We start from the raw sequence: 23,844 nt of genomic DNA, 5'->3' as shown, positions 1-23,844 counted from the left end.
TGTTTATATAAATCTAATGTCTTCGTTTCCTTCGACAAAAACAAACAAAAAAAAATAACAAATTGGTATTCTAAGGATATATTCGACCTGAAAAATTGCGTTTAAGTGATAGGTTTTTTGTAGTTTGTGTTTGAAAGACGTAGCTTTCTATTCTAAAGATATGTTTTGTAGTTACTGCCATCAATATTGCAGTTGTTTGACGCAAACCGCGTTGTTTCATTGTTTCATAGATAATGTTTATTATACTCGAGCTATTTAGCACAAAAAAATTCGTTTCACACTAGTTGCGTTTCACACATATTGAGACTTCAAGTTTTGTTTGATTAATCTTTTTTGCAAAAAAACTTATTGTATCATCAGATCGCTCGTTTATTTCCAAATAAAAAGCAATACATTGCGTTTCATCGACAGTGTGCGCTCCTCCTCCCCATTTCCAAATAGGTCGGCCGCACTTCATTGCCTACATTTCGGTGAAACACCAACTGAATTTTACTGTTTTGGTCAATAACCGACTAATGCTTCTGCTTGTCACGAAGAACATGATCAGCTATGTGTCTCAAAAATACGTCACCCTGCACTACAAGGATTAGTGGAATTTATCGTGCTTTAAAGAGGGTCAGTAGGGATTGGAGTGGGTGATTTTGAAAGTGAAGGCTGCTTAGTACACGACGGTGCCGACTGGGCGGTGCACGAAATGTCCACCTCGGCTCTGGTGCACAGAACTGTGAGAGCCGGTCACCACTGGAACGTGGTGCACCTCGGCCTGGTGGTAGGTGCTGTGAATAAAAAAGACATTTATAAGTCTTAGTTTCAACGGAAAAAAAAGTCATCGATGAGAACTGTCCGATGTCATGAGGTGTAAGTCGGACATGGGAAGCTTGGTGAGGTTCAAGTTATAAAACCACGATTATGTTCGAAATTTATTATAACATACATTTTTAACCAGGCTATAATAATTTTTTTTCGTGCCTCCCTCAAAAACCGGAAAGTGAGCACAAAGCCTTTTAGGTTATGCCACTTCGGAAAGACGTAGGTTTACAACAACGCGTTTCTATGGTAGCTGCTGCGCATCAACTTCGTAATAGGTCATGATTGCGGAGTTTATGCATTAATGTCGTGAGTAATACAGTGATATTGTCAAGCGTCGTGTTGCGTCTACTCCTGACTGCTCAGGATTATCGATCTTCATTTACGACTAAAGCATGACTGCGCACACTGCATTCGCCCGCGAATCGAGCCGCCGCTCAAGGTCGGCTCTAGAAAGATAGACGAGTTGATGAAAGTATAAGGGCCGGGAGACGATCCGTCATCCTTTTTGTCGCCGACCCTCTGCGTCTCTCGACCCTCGCCTGCCTTGCTGTTGCCGTGTTCCTCGTGTTATTTTCGTGGGGCACAAGTTCGCCCAAATAAAACCACCCATCAACCGCATCAATGCAAATGGTTTCTGCGGCTTCTCCGCGTGACAATATCGCAAACAAAGAAGTGTGTTCGCAGGTTATAAGGTTGCGTGAAAGTGAGGTCTATATCTTATTGATTTAACAAGCAATCGAAAATGCCAGTTCTTGAATTCTGAGGTAGCGACGAGAACTCACCCAAAGATGGGATCATGCTTGGTAACCGTGGTCTTGGGGTGAACGAGTTTCTGCTGGCTGATGGTGTACCCATGAGCGTGGGGTGGCACGTAGGCCACCTCGCTGTGGTGCTCCACCACCGGCTGACGCACCACCGTGGTGGCCACGGGGACGTGGACGGCGGCGGCGTGGTAGACGTGTGGGGCCACGTAGCCGGCCTGGCAACAGGTGGCCAGCAGAAGCAGACAGGGCACGAGGTTGGCCTTCAAGGACAAGGTGAACGGGGTTTTAGTTCTGATACTTTAAGTGTAAATGTGCGGACGCCGTGCTTCAGCGCACTGCTCAGCAAGCATGTGCAAACGGGCCTTTTGCTCGTCGTCTGCGAGAATAAAAACGCTTTTCTGGTGCGGAGTGCACTCTACAGAAGTGCTGCGAAAGCAAGCCTACGTTCAAAATGCCGCCGGCAGAGGCGCACTCTGCAATGGACGATAGAAAATAACACCTATTTAAGGGAATGAACGAAAGAAATACAAGTCATTATTTCACACAAAAAGCCTCTATTCCATCAATTCTGAAGAACTACTGATTTACGAAAGTCTCTCGAAGGTTTTAGAGGCGACTTTAGGACGCTTTAAAAGAACAGCATGGCTTGGATTAAAAACCTCCACTGACTCCGAATAACGGGTAAAAATTTGCTGTGTCATTCTTCTTGATCGATGGCTTTGCGATGCGATGGACTAATAATATTTACTAATATATTTTATTTTAACATGCAACCAGAGTACTGTAATATATGCCGTAAACTCGCCTTTAAGTTTGCGCAAATCCGCGCCTGTTTAAAAAATAATTTAAAGGGCAACTCCGGTCCATACTTTCGATTTTGGGATTATGGCTGTTTTTAGTGCAGTTAGCGCCCCTGAATTGCAAGGTGTAATTTTTTTCTCGTTATTGTACTTAGTTTTAAAGATATCGACGTCTCAAAGTTTTGTTTGGGGCGCGGCCGACAAAACCGAAACTAGCCGCTCGAGGTTCCGGCAACACTGGAAATCAGCCGCTATGTGGACGTGACGCCAAGATCGTTCTCGTTCAGCGAGTACGCAGTCCAAGCGGCACCTACCTCTGTTGCGCTAGCCGTCTAAAGATAGAAGGTAAGCTGATTTTGTTTTAATACTGTATACGTGGTAGTTATCCAGCATATGTAGCAAGAGTTAGTGCGTATACCCAAAAGCTAGCGACTGGAAAACCCGTCAACTCGTTCGGTGGCGTACTCGGCGGCCGCCGCCGCCGCGCGTGCGCTATGCCATGCCGTACTCGTTGCTTGTATACCCAAAAGCTAGCGACTGGAAAACGAGTGAACTCGTTCGGTGCCGTACTCGGCAGCTGTCGGCGTGCATGCGGTCTCCCGCACTCGTAGCTAGGCCTAAGTTGTCATCGGGGCTCCGTGGATGGAGCGGCGTTGCTCTACGCCGCGCTGCCAGTGACGTACAGTGCTGGTGCTTTCGCGCGGCGGGTCAGTCCAAGACACGAAGCTTGACACACAGACGTGTGTCAAGCTGTAGACTTCTGTTTTTTTGTTATTTTTTCCTCAGGCGCGTAAATGCCGAATTTTTAAGCTACGACACTAATTCACCACATAAGTTCGTCCAGGTAGTGAATCTTTGTACAAATAAAAAAAAACTTGCCGCACTAAAAAAGAAAAGTTCTTTGGGCAGTCATTTTCTTCTCAAAGCTAGCAAAAGTTTTTGTGGGTGATAAAGGAAAACAGAGAACGTTAGCAAGGTGAGAACACTTTCTTTCCCTTCCGCATTCCCACCCCCACCCACAACAAATTTTTTTTATTAGAATACATAGGATTTTAAGTTTTCCTTCGTAACTTTTGACTAAGGCGAGTGTTTTTTTTTTTTTTTTGCATTTTTAAATATTATAATTACCTCCAGCCGAACTCGGGCAAATTAGAGAGTTATAACTTACAAATCCGAACTTTCGCGATTTCTTTAAAGTCCCTTGTGGTATTCACAAGCGCAATGTTTAATTAATACTGCTGCGTAACGGGTTCGAACGATTGGGAGGCGAATGTTTATATCGGATGAGCTTCACGCGCCGCCTGTTCGCTAGTAGTCGTTACGGACCTGAATACTACGCACGAGATGGAGTAGTAAACAAGCAGTGACGCAAAGCAGGACATTATTTTCATTTTCATTACAAACTTCACTGTTTGGAGCTAGTTAGTAGTTGTACTCTACATGCCCACCATTCCCCATTCAACAGACATTCAATGGAGCGTGAATGCTCAATCTTCAACGCTGCACTTGACAATGACTGTTTTATTTATTGATCAGCTTTTATCATGTTTACCTTTTCTGTACATGTACGATGGGCAATACGCACAATAACGAGAAAAAAATTACACCTTGCAATTCAGGGGCGCTAACTGCACTAAAAACAGCCATAATCCCAAAATCAAAAGTATGGACCGGAGTTTCCCTTTAAGCCTCGACCCCTTCGCTGACAAGCCACAAGCAACCAACACCTGTAGGTTTCGTTCGTAACTCTCCGGCGAAAAATGATCGGAGCAAAGCTTCGATCTGGGGGTCGACGTCCAAGGCTTTCCAAAGTCTACTCGTCGAACAGCGTTCACCCACACCTTCTCCAATTTCCGATCCGTTGGAAACTTGTGAAAAAGCGCCTCCGGGTTGCGAAGCGACTTGTTTGAGCAGCCCACAGCGCTTTAAGTTGTACTCGGCATCTTTCGAGGAACAGCTAGGCAGTCTTGGACGCACCGAGTTGCTCGCTAAAACGAGTCTTGGATTCCTCACAAGCAAATAAACAAAAAGCTATACCGAAGCTACACGGGCTACAGGTAAAAGCAACGGCTAAACACGCAATTACAAGCCGAAGTAGCGGTGATAACGGCACAAAGAAGCGCGCGCGACGGCTGTGCCGTGCGCCCGTCCGGAACGTAGGAAAAAAAGAGGACGATGTTGACATCACGGCCCATTGTTGCTTTAGCGATCGGCAACCCGCTGGCCGCCCGCTAAGGAGCAGCGGCTCGCGGCGGGTCGCGTTGTTATTATCGGCATTAATTGAGAACGCGGCGTCCCACAGACGTGAAATTTTGGCTGGGATCGTATTTTGTGTCACTAAAGCGACACCAGTAATTTAATTCATTTTGAGTTTTGGCCGGAGTTGCCCTTTAAGTCCATTTTGCGTAACACATTTACATTTTTGCTTTGCATTAACTGAGTACTCGACGGACACTGGTTTAAAGCCTTGAAACGACAACGCGCACGTAGTGTACTCACAAAGGCGTTCATGCTGTATCTGTACGGAGGTGCCTCAGATTACTTGCTAGATTGAAGACTGCGCTGACAGGGTTATCGGAAGCGTCTTTTATGGAATGCTATGGGGAAATACTGAAATGTGTCACAAACACGTCTGCTCGAAGAGTGCAGTGTGCCCCACCCATATTATTGTGGCGACACCGCCGAAGCTACGCCTCGCGTTATCCGCCTTGGCAGCGGTCAGCGACATGAGGGAGGTTTACCGATATTGTCGAGATTCGCGTACTACCGGCATCTCATCAGCGTGCGGGGCACGGAATTCGCTTCGTGCGCTACGACTGAATGCCGCGGAAGGTGCGCCTTGAAATGTGTTATCATTTCCTTTCGTGTGCAATCATGGCTGTTTTGAGAATATAGTTGCATTAAAGTGGAGTATACATGAGAGCTCAATTGCATATAAAATTATTCTCTTTAATAACTCCTGTAAACACGTGTTTTAAATCAAGTTTATTTAAAAGTGTCATATTAGCGTACGATCAAAACATCATACACATTTTGCATCTGAAATTCCTCTTAAACCCTCGGTTAGTGATCACTGGCGTGGCTAGTGTTTTGTTCTCGGAGCTTGTTTTGTACGCTCTCCGGCAGATAACGGCGCATCGACTCATAAACTGCTTGTTGGAGATTCTTCTTTTTTCTTTTTTAATTTTCCCTTCAAAATGATTTTTATTCTGCAGGAAATTAACATGTACGTCCGCAACCGGAGAGATAACTGACATGCTCGACGAATAGGTACCATTTATCCGGTGAATAAATACTGGCACTTTTATTTAGAATTGTCGATTTCCCTACAATTTATCATGGCGAGTCCTGCCTCCCTTTTTATTACTTGTATAATTTTAAAACTAGACATCCTAACCCCACCAAAATCAATTGTTTAATTGGCATTTAGATGTCTTCTAATGCTCCCCGCCTACCCGGATAGGTTTCGTCGCTATGGCGTCAAGATAGCTGTTGGGCACACCAAGCAGCCGGGATTTAATTGTGCGAGTAATGAAGCAACATGTTGAGGACAAGAAAAGTTATATTTAATTTATAGCACGTTGCGTCTTTTGAGTCATCTTTACTTTTTGTCTCATTAAGATAGATTATTATGTATGAATTAAAAATGAGCGTCTACCCGCTTACTTATATTCGTCACGAGCGTCTTGGCTTCAATGTATACTTTCCGTAGAAATAATAAAACAGAAATAGGACAAGACACAAACGCGCACATTTCGACAAATATTGTTCCAGCCTCTGTCTCCTGTTCTTCCTCTTATTTTCTTTGTGCTAGAAGTATACGAGTCTTTCCGTTTGCTCAGGCACAGTAAGTATTTTTGAACTTCTCGTGTTTGAATATATGATGCCAGCTGGCATATTCACTAAACTGCAGCTAGATTATGAGTTAAATCATCTGGCAGATTACTTTCCTCGCTTTTTCAATATGTTTTATGGTAAAATTAAGATATATTTTTTTATTATTTGGGGAGACATACTGCAATAACTTGATACTATACATGGCTGAAGTTTCGAATACATTTTGCTTCGGTGCAGGCATGACAGAGATAGAAAGCGCCTAAAATACATTGCAGTGCGATGCAGACCACTAATTACAAGACGAGACGTCTAAAGGCTGGCGAAATAAAAGATTACAGGATCCGGGGGATTAAAAAACATGCAATTTTAAATTATATTTTTGGAGACCTCATAAGTTTGTAAAAATGCCCCGCAATCCTGATAAATATATATACGTGGTGTTTTCTCTAGGCCAGAAAATATTAAAAAAAAAAACAATAAAATAAGATTTAAAAAAATATTTTTTTTTGAGAATAGCGTTATCTAATTGTCGGACGTCAGGGTTGAGTATCACGAATCTATCGGTAGCTTAATTAACAAAACATTTCTTAACTACTCTTTCAATTTGCATATTCTATTTGGAGTTTCGCAGCCCGTTATTTACATATGTCACATGAGTTGTTTGGTTTCTGAAAAAAAAAATACTTCTAGCTATGACGTGACTAATTTCGGAAACTTCGGCAGTGCGGACGCGATACTAAGAAATCAAAAATGCGCAAAACGCGTTAAAACCACAGCCCCCCCCCCCCCCTTGCCCCGAAAACAGGGCAGATTGTCACATCGGTTATGCTTCATACGCACTATTTTACGCCCCCCCCCCCCCCCCAAGTTAGAGGGAAGGGAGTAAAATATTACATTGCCACATGAAAAAAGCTACGCCAAGATTGCACCTGCACTGTAGCTAATCGGCAAATTGCTGACCACCTTGCAGCGACATTCAGACAACTCGCAACACTCCGTTGAAGCTTCGCTGTGACTAACCCTGTCAATCCTGACGCCGTTCCAAAGATTTGTCGCTCTTGAATATGCTTTCAGCCAGGGACATCATTGACGGAAATCGGTTACCGTATTTAATAACAATTTCCTTAAATAAAGCATAGAAACCCGACAGGGTGTAAGGTGATTACGCTGCTTTAATTTGAATATAAAGTATTTGGTATCCATGAAATTTATCTCAGCCACTAAGGTTTCGCAAATGAAGCATCTTAAACTCAAGGTAAACTATGTATACCACCGCTGCTTGACTAAACGGGAGAGTCCACTTAGATATGAGAACAACGACAACTGATATAGGAGGCTCGTCTCCCGCCCTCCATCATTATCTCGAAGGCGTGACGTCGGGCACCAAAAAATGACCCGCTGTCAAGATAAGGACAAGATACACCAAGCAACTGTGTCACATTTGTATTCATCATTTGGTGCGTTAAGGGGAGACTCCACGAATTCGACTTGAACCACTCCATCGGAGTCTCCACTAAATGGACTTTTAGAGCATCTACGGATACAGTTCGCTCGATTGATGTGAATTTTGAGTTGTGCTATTTTTTTTCCCTCGAAGAACATTTCAAGATGGCCGGCAGGCCGACACACCTTAACATAGAAGGCGCTAATCTGATTCTGCAGCTGTTCAAGCGTAAGCTTGTGTTTTTTAGCTCTTTCTAGCGCTTGAAAATGAAACTGAAGCAAAAGCAACTTCTTGCAAGGACGTCAAAATTCGTTTGACTATATCCATTGTCAATAAAGGTAACGTTCTGAGCTTTATTTGGCTTCGTCGTCACTTTGTAAAAAAAAAAAAGTAAGTAGACTTGAATCGTGAAGATATGTACATGAAGTGCGCACCGTATGGGAACACAGAAGCTGCACTGTTTTCTGAAGTTATTCGGCCCAGAAAGAGTTAAGTGAAAGTGAAAGTGACTCAGCAAAAAAGAACGAAGACAATGTACGGTGCAAAAAATGAAAGCCGCTTACAACTCCCTGTAACGCCGAATTAGAGCGCAGCTCTTGAGGAGGAGGAGGGAAGGGCACTGGGGGGGGGGGGGTTAAACTAACCAGGGGGGGAAGTCACGTGACCTTGAGGGTCACGTGACCCCCAGTGCCGATGATGTCATCACTGACGTCACTGATGACGTCATCAGTGACGATGACGATACGGGTACCGATGACGTCATTAGTGACGTCACTGATGACTTCACCAGTGATGATGACGATGACGATGCGAATGTTGGTGACGTCATCAGTGACGTCGCTGATGACGTCATCAGTGATGATGACGATGACGATGCGGATGCCGGTGACGACATCAGTGACGTCACTGATGACGTCATCAGTGATAATGACGATGACAATGCGGATGTCGGTAACGTCATCAGTGATGATGACGATGACGATGCGGATGCCGGTGACGTCATCAGTGATGATGACGATGACGATGTGGATGCCGGTGACGTCATCAGTGATGATGACGATGACGATGTGGATGCCGGTGACGTCATCAGTGATGATGACGATGACGATGTGGATGCCGGTGACGTCATCAGTGATGATGACGATGACGATGCGGATGCCGGTGACGTCATCAATGATGATGACGATGACGATGTAAATGCCGGTGACGTCATCAGTGATGACGATGACGATGTGGATGCCGGTGACGTCATCTGTGATGATGACGATGACGATGCGGATGCCGGTGACGTCATCAGTGATGATGACGATGACGATGTGGATGCCGGTGACGTCATCAGTGATGATGACGATGACAATGTGGATGCCGGTGACGTCATCAGTGACGATGACGTCATCGGGGGGTCACGCGACATCGGCGGGGGTCACGTGACCTCGAGGAGGGGGTCACGTGACCTCAGGGGAGTCGCGTGACTTCGGGGGGTCACGTGACCTCGGGGTGTCACATGTTTCCCACGAGGTCACGTGACCCCGGTGGGGGGCTCGCGCGGTGCATTATGGGACATTTGCCATGATGCACCGCGCGGTTACGCCGACGGCGACGCCGCTCAAGCCGGAAATAGGCCCCTAAGAGCTGCGCTCTAAAAAGAGCGGCTGCGTTCTCAAAATTATGTTTCTCATAAACGTGCATCACACAAATGAGTTTGAGACTACACAAGAAACATCTGGTTCACACCATCCAGCAGGGGCAAGAAATAATCAGCGTTTACTCAGCTGTACGTACTTACGCGTGGCAACTCCAACGAAAAGATCGTTATAATGACGCAGACCATTTATTTAACTCATTACACGAGAATACCCATACATTACCCCTCAATCACAACGCCACACGAGGATAACAATCACATTTTGTTGCTTCTGCGATTATTCATCCATCGTGAAGTTCGTCGGTTTATCAGATATCTTTGCCGCACAAACTAACAGTAGCGAATCGGCTACCAAAACAAGTGCCAGCCACCCGCGATCGGTGTCTGCTCTCCTTGGGACCAGGAAAAACTGCGTCACCCTTCAGGAAGTGTAACCTTCTGACCCCACGAGCCCCAAGTCCGAAGACGGAGCTCTGGAGTTTGACTCGAGTCACGAGCAGCGGAAGTGTGAATAGCGCGTTTAGTAGAGGGAGTGTCTCCGAGCCTTTACTTAATGCACCCCTTATGGACGGATGTTGAGTTGCCATTTGCGCATCCCGTTTGTGCATCAAATAAGAAAAACACGAAAACTGATATATCAATATCTCGATGTTCCTTTGGCGTTTTGAAAACTTTAACTCGAATGAAACTTTCATCAGAAATGCGGCCAATATTAGGAATACAGCATGACCAAGAAAACACATAATCAAACTTAATAAAAAAAAGGGTAAATAACCAACTTGCTGTGGCGCTTATGACGTCATCTAATGTTCGCTGAGCATGGGGTAACATGATAAAGAAGGGACCCGTGTAATATTACTCTCTATCTTTTGATTTACTTAAATTCAAATCTTACGCAATGTTTAGTTGAGGAAAACTGTATTACGGTGTTAAATATACTAACCGAGTCTTCAACTCATGCACAGTCTTAAAAATATACAATTGGTAATAAATTAGAGGGGTACGTCACTCCTGCCCAGCAGGAGGCTCTTGCATTTACTATTTCAGTTATTGGGGCGAGCAAAAGGGGACTTTGGGGCCAAAGAGAGCATAGTAGACGACGGTTCCAGCTGGGCGGTGCACAAACTGTCCACCTCGGATTTGATGCACGGGACTTTGAGAGACGGTCGCCACTGGACCGTAGTGCACGTGGGCCTGGTGGAAGGTGCTGCAGGTGGAAAAACATCTTAGATATTCTTCCCAAAAAGATATCACTGCTCAATGAAAACAAAATGACTAAGTTTTGAACCATGATGCCTGAGAGGTGTACATTTCATATTGTAAAACACCTGTACAGTGGTTCTCACCATTAATAGTTTCACAGCATTTTTCCGGTTTACCGGGAGCAGTGAGACTGCCTGACTACCGGCGTTTCATTAGGTTGCGGAACACGGAACTCGCTTCGCGTGAGACAACTCCAAGCCGCGGTGGGTGTGCCTCGAAGGATACTACCCATGGCTTTCCTGTGCACCACTTCATTTGCTGAGGGAACATTATCCTTGTCGTGTAGGCGTTGAAGCTTGTTTGTAATTTTAGCAATTCATTGTATCTCTTCTGTTGCCAGTATTTCAAAAGTAAAGAGAAAAGGCCCTGTATATATCTCGTCAAAAATCGCCTAAACTTCTGTACCCAAACACTTTCTTTACAAACAATCGCGTTTACCAGCGAGTCATTTGCGCATAGCGAGTGCTCCTTAATAATTTTGTATTTTTGAAATTATTGTAGCTGCACAGGCTCCGCTTTCTGGCCTGTTGTTCTTTTCCTTCTATGCCTTACCTTCCTTATGGTGGATATTCTTATCAACAGGCTCGTTTTGTTCTTAGCTGAACAACTCTTCTTATATTCTTCAGCGAATTCAAAACATAATAGTAACAATAAATTCAGGCATTTACGTGCATTTTCTTAGACGGGTTTTTTGTTTCCCTGCATTTGAAATATTTTCTCGGAATTAGGATGAGCCTGCTCGATTTCGTTTTGTTTTTTATGGGCTGCACAACAAACGAGTTATACTTTAAGGCGCGATTGTTATTTTTTCTTCAAAATCCTGATATAAATTATTATCTGAAGGGATAATTATTCTGGTCAAGGCCACCAAACAGCATTTCGGAGGAACACCAAACTTGGCACAAACCTGGAAATCCTAGGTGCCTAACTTGGCCCCAATAAGGTTTTGCTCCAAGGCTTTAGTTAGTGCCAAATGTTTTTTGGGGGGGCTTATGAATGTTTCATTTTTAGTTGGCAACACGTGATTAACTGCCTGATATAAAACAAATTGCCAGATATGAAGCAGAAAACCAGCAGTGAAGGCTAAGACTTGTACTGGCTCTTTAATGTAGGCCCTGTCGCGACTTGAAGGGAACGATCTCAGTCGCAGAAAAAAATGCCGGGGCTGTGGCTAGCTGATCGCATAGCCCCGACGAAGAAGACCTGGAAAAGGGAGTAGCGTATTCATTGAATATATAAGTAGGTAAGCATCGAAGCGGCAATTTGGGCCCGTCGGAGCACAATTACGTAGGTAAGCGCTTTCTTGCCCACGTGTTGCTTAACGACGTGTACAAGTACGTGGTGGAGGTTTTGGGTGAGGTGGGTCAAAATGAGACACAACATTTTTATTTCAATTACATTTTTTTAATTTTTATTCAATATATAACAACACATCATGGCGATATTCTTACATGTCTTGACTGTATTTTCAGTAAATATTAACTAACTGTAGCAGGCGAGACATTAAAAAAACTACAATATATGAAAGTCGCACGATGTGTCATCTTGCCACGCCGGCAAAATGAGACAACCTAGTGGGGTACCATGAGCCACACTTTTAACATGTGCTATGCGTTCCGTTCTAGCAATAAACACTTGGGATGCACTGTGTGACCTCCAACGCACTCTTCATAAGCCCACTTCTTCCATTCCATGCACTCGACCCATACTGAGTAGGGGACCGCTTGGTTCCAGAGTTCTCAACATACCGGGCACCTCTTGCGATAAGCCTCGCACTATCTGCAGAACTCTCGCACACTGTGCCGTTCTTCGAGGAATCACTCATATTCATTCTCTCAAATTTCATCAAGAATGTTTTATTTATTTATTTACTTTTTTGGGAGGGGGGAGGGTGGAAGGCAGGCAGTGGAAAACTGGCTCCTGGCTGCTTTTGCAACCCCAGCTTTGCCTTGTGGGGAGGTGATGTTAGAACAGTGCTACTCTCTGGCCTGTTTGTTCTCTTTTTCTGTCCTTCGTAAGGTGAAGAAGACATGTTCTTGAAACTTGAGACGCCGGGAAGGACGCGCTCTGTTTTGAAGTGCATGCTTCGGTATACCAAAGCTATGGCAGCTCTGAGAAGGGAGTAACGCTATTGCATGACATTGTCAAAACCTTTGTTTCTGTCACTCTCGCTTCATAAAGTCAAGTGTTTTTATACGTTCTTTTTATCCTAGACAGTCGTAGAAAAAGAGTATAGCTCCGGAGGGATTAAGAGACTCGTGTGCTGTTGACATGCGTATTAGAGATTGCCAGGTTGTCGCGTTTTGCACGTGCGTATTCCGTTACCTAAATATATATATTTCGTTAAAAACGCAACCATAAATTGCTCAAATTGGGTGCGCATCAATAAAATGAAAACTACCTTGGCAGAATAGTTACAGCAAACCAGGGTGCACGTCTCGTGGCGAAGCTTCGCGCGGAATTCTGCGCCTCTTTGGCCAGGGTTAAACACGTTTATCTCAACTCCACATTGCTTTTCTCCGGAACACGTTTTCACTTAGCTATCAATTGTCGCACATGCAAATTGTACAGGTCGAGACACCTCTATGTGAAGCTTGAAGATCGTATGTCTGCTTGTCGAGGAGATGGATGGCTCGAAGCCTAAACTGTCGCATTTTGCCCCGCGTCTCATTTTATCCCACCTTACAGTAAATACGGCATCTTCGAGCTTTGAAAACTTGCTATACAGCCCTTCGAGGGCGACAAGGCCAGCGGGGAGAGAAGAGACCTCCCCAGATTCCGAATGTTGGTCTTCTAGGCGAGTGTGCGGCTGACGCAATCACCCTCCGTACTTTTAGCACCGTGCAGATGATGCAACCTGTAGCCGTTCTTGCCATGCGCAGTCTGATGCTAGGGACCGATGTCCTTATCGCTCGCACCGAAACACAACACCGACACACAAATTACGCGCACGGTGGTGTCTCTTCTTACGCCAACTGATGGTCTCACATTGTCTCGTGTAATTCGGGGGACATTTGATTCGGGTTTTAGACCTTCATCAAGGGCCACGTACCGCTTGACGCTTGACGACACGATGCTGCGCTACGGAGCGGGCTTGGGTGCTCTTCAGCACTCCCCCACTTCAGAGCCCCCAGATGCACAGCACAATAAAGTTGGCTAGTGAGAATTCAGCAAAAATAACTGAACAAAGAAGCTCCTTTTTTTTGTAATTTAGGCATGACGTTGTTAGTTACATATAAAGTCGCTGTACACCCGCAAGTGAAAAATAATCCTCGATCTCTTCGGTAAATGAAGTGCAAAAAATCCCGGCGTCACCCGGGAAATTCAGAGAGTTAAGCCTAACTCTTCGTATTTTGGGGCAACTTAGATCGCAAAATACTCCGACTCTGGCCATATAATATCAGGTGGGGTTATAGCTCGTTTTTCTTAAGTTTTCGATCGCCAAATTGCACTTTCAGACAAATTGCAGGCTTTGTAGACAGCAATTCCTTCTTTTTCCTTCTCCAGGTGTCTCAGGTTTTATACTTCCAAATTACCAGCTAGCCAGTAGTTTTACTTGTCTCTCACTTAAGCCTTACTATTTTTATGTTGGGGCAAGTTAGGTCCAAGACAACACAGGCTCATGCCGAAGATTATAAAATTAAGATATATACGTTTGCTTTCTTAGGTTTTGAGGCGTATAAACGGCCAGGCAAAAAAAAAAAGAAAAAGAAAACATGGCTCAAAGACTTATGCTACTCTGGCAGCGCACGATGTTATTCATCAAAACGAATGTTATTTGACAGCCCGTTGAAATTAGACATTACACATTAGATATTGGTCACCGGCACTAAAATAATGAGTAAGCGAAAGGACAGGACAAAATTAAGAATATTCTTTGTGCTGTGGATGGCATGGACGCCAAACAATGTACTATTATTCTAAAGGGTGGCAATATAAACAGACACCTGCGTCTGCTTCTTCTGGTAAACCGAACTGCAAGGCATGGTGTAAAGTAATATGTAGGCAATGACACACAGCATGGCGAACGCTGCGACGGGATCCACCAGATAACGGCATATTGGTACCCTCCCGAGCAACCAATACCAAGAGAGCCTCCGCTCACCAGACTGCGCAACTTAAAAAAAATGAAAAGAAAAAAGTGTCTCTTTGCCATGGCTTCCGACCGCATGCGCTTTCCCATCAGCACACTGTTCTGACTTCGACGAACGCTGGCTTCAGAACCACACCACAGGTCTGTTCACTTCGGCGCTCTCATAAAACTCTCATTGCCGGAGTTGAAGTACAAAACTATTGTTAATCACGAAGTTGTGTCTAAGATACACGCGTAGCCAAAGTGCCATGTTATACAGCACGCAGCACGTTCAGAGAAATACTTCAAAAGCAAGCATGTCTTAGTAAAACATATAAAATAGCGCAACAGAAACAAGGACAAGAAGTAAACAGGACCTTGTTTCTGTTGCGCTATTTTATATGTTTTACTAAGATGAACCAACTAGCCCAACAACGTACCTTACCAAGCATGTCTTCTTTAAAGAAGCATGGGAAACCGAACCCGCGACAGGCAACAAGCAGCTCTTTATGAAGTATTCATCTGGAGACGCCGCCTAAAACCGAATCGAAGGGAGGACTTTAAATTGCAGCTGCGACGCGCTCTGAATCCACACCAATATAAATCTTACAGCTTGATGCAACACGCGAAAATTGCCGAAGCAACGCAACGTTTATTGTTAACGTGAAAGCGCGCTTCAGGTCTCCCTTTATACGCCTTTTTGGTTTTCGATCAACACACTAAGAGTTTTTAAATATTCCGTTTGAATGCCCTCCAAGCTAACATTCATGTATGAAACGGACTGACAAAGTTGCTGCTGAACTCAAGGAGTAGACATATTCAGAACGTTTCTTGGGTACTTCCACTCGACCAATTGATCGCCCCCCAAAAAAATTAAATAAATAAAACCGGAATTAATTTACGAGTAACTTAAGAAGTCAATGAATATTAATTGTAAACACGTTAGAGTTAAAATACTGAGTGCGTTCCTGCATAATTATTTGTAGCTTACCAATTTGTTTCCAAAAGTTTTTGAGACGGAATGACCAGAGTAGAGAGTTTAAGATCGGGAAATTTTTCAAGTTTGACATTTGGGAAATAAAACCATTTCGCGTCACACATTCTTAAAAAGCACATATATTATTGAAAGCGATTTTGACGAGTAGGCAAATTATTTCTCTGTCATTCGACAAATCCTTAATCAAACGAACGTTTTAACAAGCCTAGGCAAAAGACTGATTGGAGCAAGGTGGCGACACGGGCAAGTTGGTTCATTATACAACTGGTACAATGACAAAAACAAGAAGGGGCTGACAGGACAAGTGCCGGACTTCAACTGATTTCTTTTTTAACGATCGTTTATTAGTAAACACAATCAACCTCCGGAAAGGAGGTTGATTGTGTTTTCCTGGATATGTCCAGGGCAATATACAAAGTAGATCATTCTCTGTTATTGAGAAAGTTAGAGTGTTTGACTATCCATTCCGATGTTTTAGCCTGGATTTGTAACTACTTTGATGATAGAAAACAATGTGTACTATTGAAGGGTTGTTCATCCAATAACGTTACTGTAACATCTGCTGTTCCCCAAGGTTCGGTGTTGGACCTCTGCTCTTTCTGACATATATTAATGACATCTGTACAAACATTTCTTCGCGCTTCAAACGTTTTGCTGACGATTGCGTCATATATAAAGTAATTGAGGAAGCCGAAGATTATTTCAAACTTCAATTAGACTTGGACCGAGTGTCAAACTGGTGTATCGATTGGCGAATGGAGCTTAATGCAAAAAAAAAAGCAAAATGGTTAGATTTTCGAGGAAAAAGCAAGGCAGAGAAAATATGGGCTATACGGTTAACACTCAACGACTCGAAAGAAAAGAAAATATTCGTTATCTTGGTGTTATTTTCTCAAGTGACTTACTATGGAATAGTCATATTAATTTCATTACTAATAAGGCGAACAGCATGTTAGGATTTCTACGTCGCAATTTTTGCCATTGCCCGAAGGAATTGAAGGAAACTTTATATTTCTCTTTTGTACGTTCAGTTCTGGAATATGCATGCATAGTTTGGGACCCCCAGACTAAACGTCTATCAGATAAATTAGAACAAGTGCAAAATCGCGGCGCTAGATTTGTCTCAAATATTTATAGGTTCAAAGCGAGCGTCACGGCCATAAAGCCACTGTTACACTGGTAATCGCTGTCGTACAGACGAAAAAATCTAAGACTAAAATTTTTCTACTGTCTTTATAATGATAAAACTTGCATCAGTAAAGAAAATTACATTCGATGTCCTTTCTACGTGTCGGAAAGAGTGGACCACCAATACAAAGTTGCAACCTTTAGCTCTTGTTGTAAATCATATTTTGTTCGAACTGCATTAGAATGGAACATGCTTAATGGAAATGTGTTTCCATCTGTGTTTTCAGCTGAAATGTTCTTTGTAAACCTCTCCCTGCGATAATGCCTCCAAGGCGATGCGGGTAACCTCAATAAATAAATTAATAAATATATTTAGTCGAATCTAGCGCTTGTCTCGTCAACACCTTCCTCGTTGTTGTTATATATCCTCTGGTCCCAGTTCTACCGTTATAGCATGTTATAGTAGTAAACCAAGAGCACACATACATTTTAATGATTTCTTATTCGAAATCATCACGAATTTTGTTCTAGAGCGTCTTCTGAGTGTTCCCGTCGACTTTTCTTTAAATTTTATACCGGCGCTCTTGGTATTAAAATCGATGGAGACTGTCGGTTTTAGATATTCTGGTAGCATATGATGTTGTGAACCATGGCTTTTTGTTTTATAAAAGTAGCTCACGCTTATTTGACATCAAAATATTGGCTTATCCGATGAACTACTTAAACAATTAAAGGCGTTGTGTTGAAATAATTCTGAAGTAGTTTGATTATCTAAGTGTCACTTTTCGCGTATCTGGAGCTGTACTCTGAGTTATTCACTCCTTTTGTTTATAACAAACACTATCACTAATTCTTTACTGGTAAATAAGACACTATTCTCAGATAACTGTTCTAAATATAGATTACATAATCCAAAATATTAACATTTTTTATATTTATATAAAAATATTTTTGTATATTGTGAAAAGGGACAGGCGAACTTTAATGTTAATAAGTGGACACATGTTAGATTTCCTAAAATCAGAAAATCATGATAACTTACTATCGGAACGAAAAGTTGAAGGGTCATGTCTAAGTGATCAATCTCAAGGATCTTGACATGGCTCATTTTATATAAAATATTTTTCCAACGCATCAAGCCTATCTGCAGAATAGCAAGTTTTCGAACATACTACGATCAATTTACACTATGCCAGATTGCCCCGATATTGATGTTGATTCTAGCCCCTCGTTTTTCAGATTAAAAACTGCAGGTGAACATTGGTGTGCAGCTGTATCGTGTTCTCAATTTTGCTGGACTCGGTGCAGTCAAACCATCGAAGCTGTTTCCGTATATTTTTATGCTTTTTCGTCCTGAGAGGAGGAGTCCTGTTTACCCTGTTTTAGTCTGCCTCATTTTGTTTTATAGTTTAATATTTTTAAATGTATTTGTGTTGGACGTATATGGAGATATTTCTTTTGCTTTGTGCCACTTGGAGCTTTGACGGTTGGATATAATTGAAATGATGAAGTTTGTGTTGATTGCGTGCTTCTTGGGATATGCCACTGACTTGAGATTCGTAGTTTTATAATTGTTTTATTTTTGTTTGTAATAACCTCTGCTACGTCATTATGTTTCCGCTGTTACACTGAACGGGCCAGAGGTGCTGTCGTGCATAATACCTTTTTCTCTTCTCCCTCCGCGGATGACATCCGCGAAGCAAACAAACAAAAACAAACACTAAAGCACTTTGTACCTTTAATATATCTTCGAAAAGTTCAACACACATTTATTGTATGTATTGCGCACGACAAATATTTCGATTACGAGTTCCGACAGAATGTCGTCAGCACGAAAGAGGTCTAATAATGAGAGTTACACACAGATAATGAAACAAGGTCGAGGCTCATATTTTCAGATACTGTTTATAACAAAGTGCTTTGTATATGAGGAAGAGCAGGCAGTTCAAGCGAAGTCCTAAAGTGTTTATTTAAATAAACTGTGTTTGTTTTTTTTTAATGGAAAAAGAAATCGCTTGCTTAAGGATATATTGAACCTGAAAAACTGCGTTTAATCCATAGCTTTTTAATTTGTGTTAGAAAGACGGCGCTTCCTATACTGCAGATGCGTTTCGTAGTTAGTCTTGAAAATTGCAGTTGTCTGATAAAAACTTTGTTTGTTTAGGTATTTTAGAGATACTGTTTTTTACACTCGAGATGTTTAGCAGAAAAACAGTCGTTTGATACTATGGGGTGCCTCAAATAGCGGCCAGGCTGCTTAAGCAACCGCGAAATGCGGTTTCTTAACCAATCGCGCAACAATTTCGAGCAGCGTTGCCCACAGGTGGTGTATTTTTTCGATAAAATTTGCAAAGAGCTATCTTGATAAAAAAAGTAAAGAAAGAAAAAGGCTTAACTCCTATGGAAACCCAGCAAAACCACCGGTCTTCAATCAATAGGGCGCCCTATAGTTTGAAAACCGGTGACTTCGCTGCGTTCCATAGGAGTTAAGCCTTTTTCTTTTTTACTTTTTCTTCGGGTAAGTTCGCCCTTGGCAAATTTTATAGAAAAAATACACCACCCGTGGGCAAATCACCACCTCTCGATTCATTTTTTTTTTTGTGAAACCTTTAACATCAAGCTTTGTTATCACTGTGCCTTACTTCTCCGCATTTCCTAAAAGATATGTCACACTTCAGTGCGTTTATTTTAGTGAGTCAGCAGCCGAAGTTCATTATCTTGATCAACAACCGACTGTTGCTGCAGCTTCTCAAGTAGAACATGATCAGCCATACGTATCAGAAATACGTCACTCCTGCACCGCAAGAGTTAGTTGCATTTATTGTGCTTCAAATAGTCTCAGTCTGGAATGAAGGGTGTGGAATGAAGGGGGTGTTTCTGAAAGTGAAGGGTTTCTAGTAGAAGACGGTGCCGACAGTGCGGTGCACGAAGTGTCCACCTCGGCCCTGATGCACAAAACTGTGGGAACCGGTCACAACTGGAGCGTGTATCAAGCCCTTCGTTGCCTTCGATGAAGTTTACAATGCCAAAAAGAACTTCTTCCGAATTACTCCAGACGATCAGGGACCGCCAGGTCTCGTAAGAAGGGACACGACCGTACGCGTACATTGTGTGTCGGTGTTGTGTTTCGGTGCGAGCGGCAAGAACGTCGGCCCCTCGCATCAGACTGCCCATGGCAAAAGCGACTACGGGTTGCATCATCTGCATCATTCCGAAAGCACGGAGGGTGATTAGACATGAGGAAGATACATAGAAGGGGAAGGTCGGCCGAACAGGGTTCGCTGCACTCAGAGGTGTGTTTTGGCAGCCGGGTGGTAACTAATCTCCGAAGTGTTGGAAGCGGCTTTCTTGATCTCGTTTGCATGTTCCCTCACCCGATCGTTTAGCATCGGCCCGTAGGTCCGATGTATTTAGCACCGCAGGACATGGGAATCGAATACACGCAGTCTTTGCAGCAGGTTACATAATTGGTCTGGTGCTTTTTCTGGCACGGGGGCGCTGGACAGGGGTTGTTGACCTTTCTACAAATAGAAGCTAATTTGAACTTGCATTAAAATACAACGTTGGTGTTGAAGACGAGCGCAATAGATTTTAGGCGATGTGAGGTGTTGTATATGAAGGGGATGCATGCGAAGCGTGACTTAGGAGGGAGGGGTTTGGACTTCTGCCCCACGACAAGTCTTTTGATTGTTGTTTCAATCAGGTCTCTCGGGTATCCTGCCCTAATGAGGCGACTAATCTGCTTGGCTAGGCTGGGGGCGGAAAGGTGCTGACAGGATTTAATCTTTGTCGAAGCTTTGCCGGCAGGGTGATTACGTCAGCCGCGCCTTCGCCCCGAACACCAACATTTGGAATCTGGGAAAGGCTCCACTCTGTCCGCTTGCCTTGTCGCCCTCGGATGTTTTTATAACGAAGGTTCAGAGCTCGAGAATGCCGAATTTAGGTAACGGCGGGATAAATTTAGACGCGGTGAAAAATGCGACAATTTGGGTTTAGCGCTATGCATCTCATGGAGAAGCAATCATAGTGTGTTCAAACTTCTCATTCAGGGGCCGCGGCCCGTACACTTTGCATCCGTAAATATTAAGAGCTATAGAAAAAATTTTCCGGAGAAAAGCAATGCAGAGTTGAGGTTGGCGTGTTTAATGTAATCCTCGCAAAGTAGCGCAAAACTCTGCGTGAGGTTTCGCTTCGAGACGTGCACCCCAGTTAGCAGTCACTATTCTGAAATGGTAAGTTTTAATTTTATTGGTATGTATGCTTTATTAGCTTCAGGTAAACCGAATTTGAGCTATCTGTGGTTGTTGTTTTAAGAAATATCTATTTACGTAGCGAAATACGCGCGGGACAAAACTCGACAATGTGGCATTCTATGTCACGCATGTGAATAACACACGAGTCTTCTGGATGCTCTGGAGCCATATTATTTTTCTACCATTTATTACCTATTAAAATATAACCCTTCTGATGTGCATCCCACAAATAACAAATAGAAATTCTGCAGGCTGGTCCTATTTGGAACAACATATTGAAAACTTAGAGAAAGAAAAGCACCTTCCGAGAAAATGCCCACAAGTACTTGTACTCAATATCAGCGTTAAGTTTCCAATTCAATCAAAACTATACATATAGAGCTTCAGCTATGTGCAAAACAGGCGTGTTGAAAACAATATTTACCATACGGAAGGAAACAAATAAAAGGAGACGGACAACAACAATTCTTCAGTTGAATGCTTTTTTGAAATACAAAATAATTAAAGAAGACTTGTTGAATGTAAAAACTCGCTAGCAAACGCGCTTGTTTATGAAAATATTGTACAGAAATTTAGCGATTATGTGATGAAATAGGTACAGGACCATATCTAACATCTTTTTTGAAATAGTGACTTGCGCCATTGATTCAATGAAGTTAGTTTAATTACAAACAAGCTTGAACCGCTACAGAACGAAGGCATTTGCCCTAAACAAAAGAAAGCAGTGCACAAAAAAGACAGGTCGTATCGTTAAAGGCACAGCCGCCGCGGCTTGGAGTCGTCTCACGCGAAGCGAGTTCCGTGTTCGGCAACCTGATGAGATGCCGGTAGTCAGGCAGTCTAACTGCTACCGGTAAACTCCGCTCCGGCTGCTGACAGCTTTCAAGGCCATCGCCGGGAAACACGATGAGTGGACTCTGGGGTGTCGGGGCAGGAATGTGTGCTGGACACATTAAGACCTGCGACCACACGTGTTTACAACAGGTTTCAGTTATTCCGATCTGACACAAATAAAAGGACTCCCGTTCCCAGGACGTATCACAATCTTTACTCGAGAGAGTCACTCGAAGCATCTCCGCCCACCCACAGCATGAACTCCTTCGTGAGTACGCAGCTTGTGTGCTGCGATTTTTGGGGTTTTAAAAGCATATGCAGCCAACGAACACCCTGATTAGAGCTGAAAGATAAATTTTATGTGTAACGAAAAAAAATCAGTTAATTGAAACCGTAAATTTGCTTAGAAATGCGAGCGTTCTGTTTTATTTTTGCTTGCCTATTTATACGAATAATCTTGAGGCATGTCTGTGAGGCCAACTTCGAAGAGAAGCTGTACTGCTGTTCGCTGCCCGTTATTCTAGTTGTTTTCAGCTAGAGTTCGGTTATTACATCTCAGAACTCTGAACATTAGCATAAATATTATCAAACGCAACTTTAAAAAAAAAATGTTAGCCAGAATTAGTGCGTTGCATGTTCCTCATCATATATACAGTGTCATCGCCTAATCGCAAGTCAGTGTTGGTAACCTCTGATGGATTGACGTTATTAACTCGCAGCAATAGGTAAGCATTTTTATTCTACGCGTGTGCTGAGCGCTTTTGTCTACTCCGCACGTTCGTAACATATAGCACGCTGGAGTTAGGTTTGGACGGGCGCTCGGAATACTGCGCTCAAGTATGGCCTCCATGGATTTCTTTCTCTAGCTTCATACATAATCATGTTTCGTCCTGTCCTTGCAGGCCGCCTTTGTGCCCTGCCTAGTCCTGCTGGCCGCGTGCTGCCAGGCCGGCTACGTGGCACCCTATGCCTACCACGCCGCCGCCGTCCACGTCCCCGTGGCCACCACCGTGGTGCGTCAGCCGGTGGTGGAGCACCACAGCGAGGTGGCCTACGTGCCACCTCACGCCCACGGTTACACCATCAGCCAGCAGAAGCTCGTCCACCCTAAGACCACCGTCACCAAGCACGATCCCTTCTTCGGGTGCGTTTTCTTTGCTTCCTTGAAAAACAGGGATTGCATCAGATTAAGTGCTTTTGGGATAATTAGTTAATAGTTCAATAAAGATAGACCTTAATATAAAATAACTTTATGACCTGCCGTTAAATTTGTATTGGTGAAATTATTACAGCACTAGAGCAGTGTTTAAATTACGTCCTTTTATTATCTTGCAAAGTTACTTAGCAGCCAACAGACGACCGGCTTTGTACAAACCTAAGTCGGTTCAAAGCTGCATCAGGTGCCTCTTTGAGCTCCTAATCGAACATGTCATACCGAAACGAAAGACAGGTATTACCGAAATAGAGTTATTAATATAATGATATTGTTACAGCATAATTAAGATTACTGTTCCAATAATATAAAGCCAACCTCATTCTAGATGTCGGACATAATAGCACATGAGATGAGATTGTTTTTTATTCTCATAGACGACTGATTTCTTCGTAAGACTTACATACGTAAATGTATTTCTATCCGCAGCACCTACCACCAGGCCGAGGTGCACCACGCTCCAGTGGTGACTGGCTCTCACAGTTCCGTGCACCAGAGCCGAGGCGGACACTTCGTACACCGTCCAGTGGGCAGCGTAGTCTACTAGGAATTTCCTCCCCTACTGCTGATATAAGCATTTTCATACCATACCTATTCAGAATTGTCGGACAATAAATGCAACTCACCCTTGGAGTGTACGAGTTGCGTACCAGACAAACATGTTCTTCTTGAGAAGCCACTGCGTTAGCTGGTTATGAAACACGATGATGGGAGTCGATATCTACTAAGTAATATATGAAGACACTAAATATACTGATATTTTTAGAAATACATTGTGGTAAGA

General features: G+C 43.3%; 2 protein-coding genes across 2 annotated transcripts; one reads left to right on the top strand and one right to left on the bottom strand.

Annotated features, from left to right (window-relative positions):
• Positions 1 to 658: 658 nt before the first annotated feature.
• LOC115327454 lies at positions 659 to 21,629 on the bottom strand. The gene is made up of 3 exons (XM_040210458.1): positions 21,559 to 21,629; positions 1,593 to 1,871; positions 659 to 776 (listed from the first exon to the last, which is right to left on the bottom strand). Exons 1-3 carry the CDS (start codon positions 21,627 to 21,629, stop codon positions 659 to 661), a joined length of 468 nt encoding a protein of 155 aa, XP_040066392.1.
• A 1,099-nt stretch (positions 21,630 to 22,728) lies between these two features.
• Positions 22,729 to 23,622, top strand: LOC115327441 (the record flags this gene model as incomplete). The annotated part of the gene is made up of 2 exons (XM_029988459.3): positions 22,729 to 22,991; positions 23,490 to 23,622. Coding segments are annotated over 2 exons (381 nt in total), but the record flags the coding sequence as incomplete, so codon positions are not given.
• Positions 23,623 to 23,844: the final 222 nt, after the last annotated feature.

The sequence above is a fragment of the Ixodes scapularis genome, unplaced genomic scaffold, assembly GCF_016920785.2.
Source record: "Ixodes scapularis isolate PalLabHiFi unplaced genomic scaffold, ASM1692078v2 PGA_scaffold6__148_contigs__length_123643588, whole genome shotgun sequence".
In the NCBI taxonomy this organism is placed as follows: Eukaryota; Metazoa; Arthropoda; class Arachnida; order Ixodida; family Ixodidae; genus Ixodes; species Ixodes scapularis.
The sequence above is the reverse complement of the archived record's forward strand: the minus strand, read 5'-3'. Positions and strand labels throughout refer to the sequence as shown.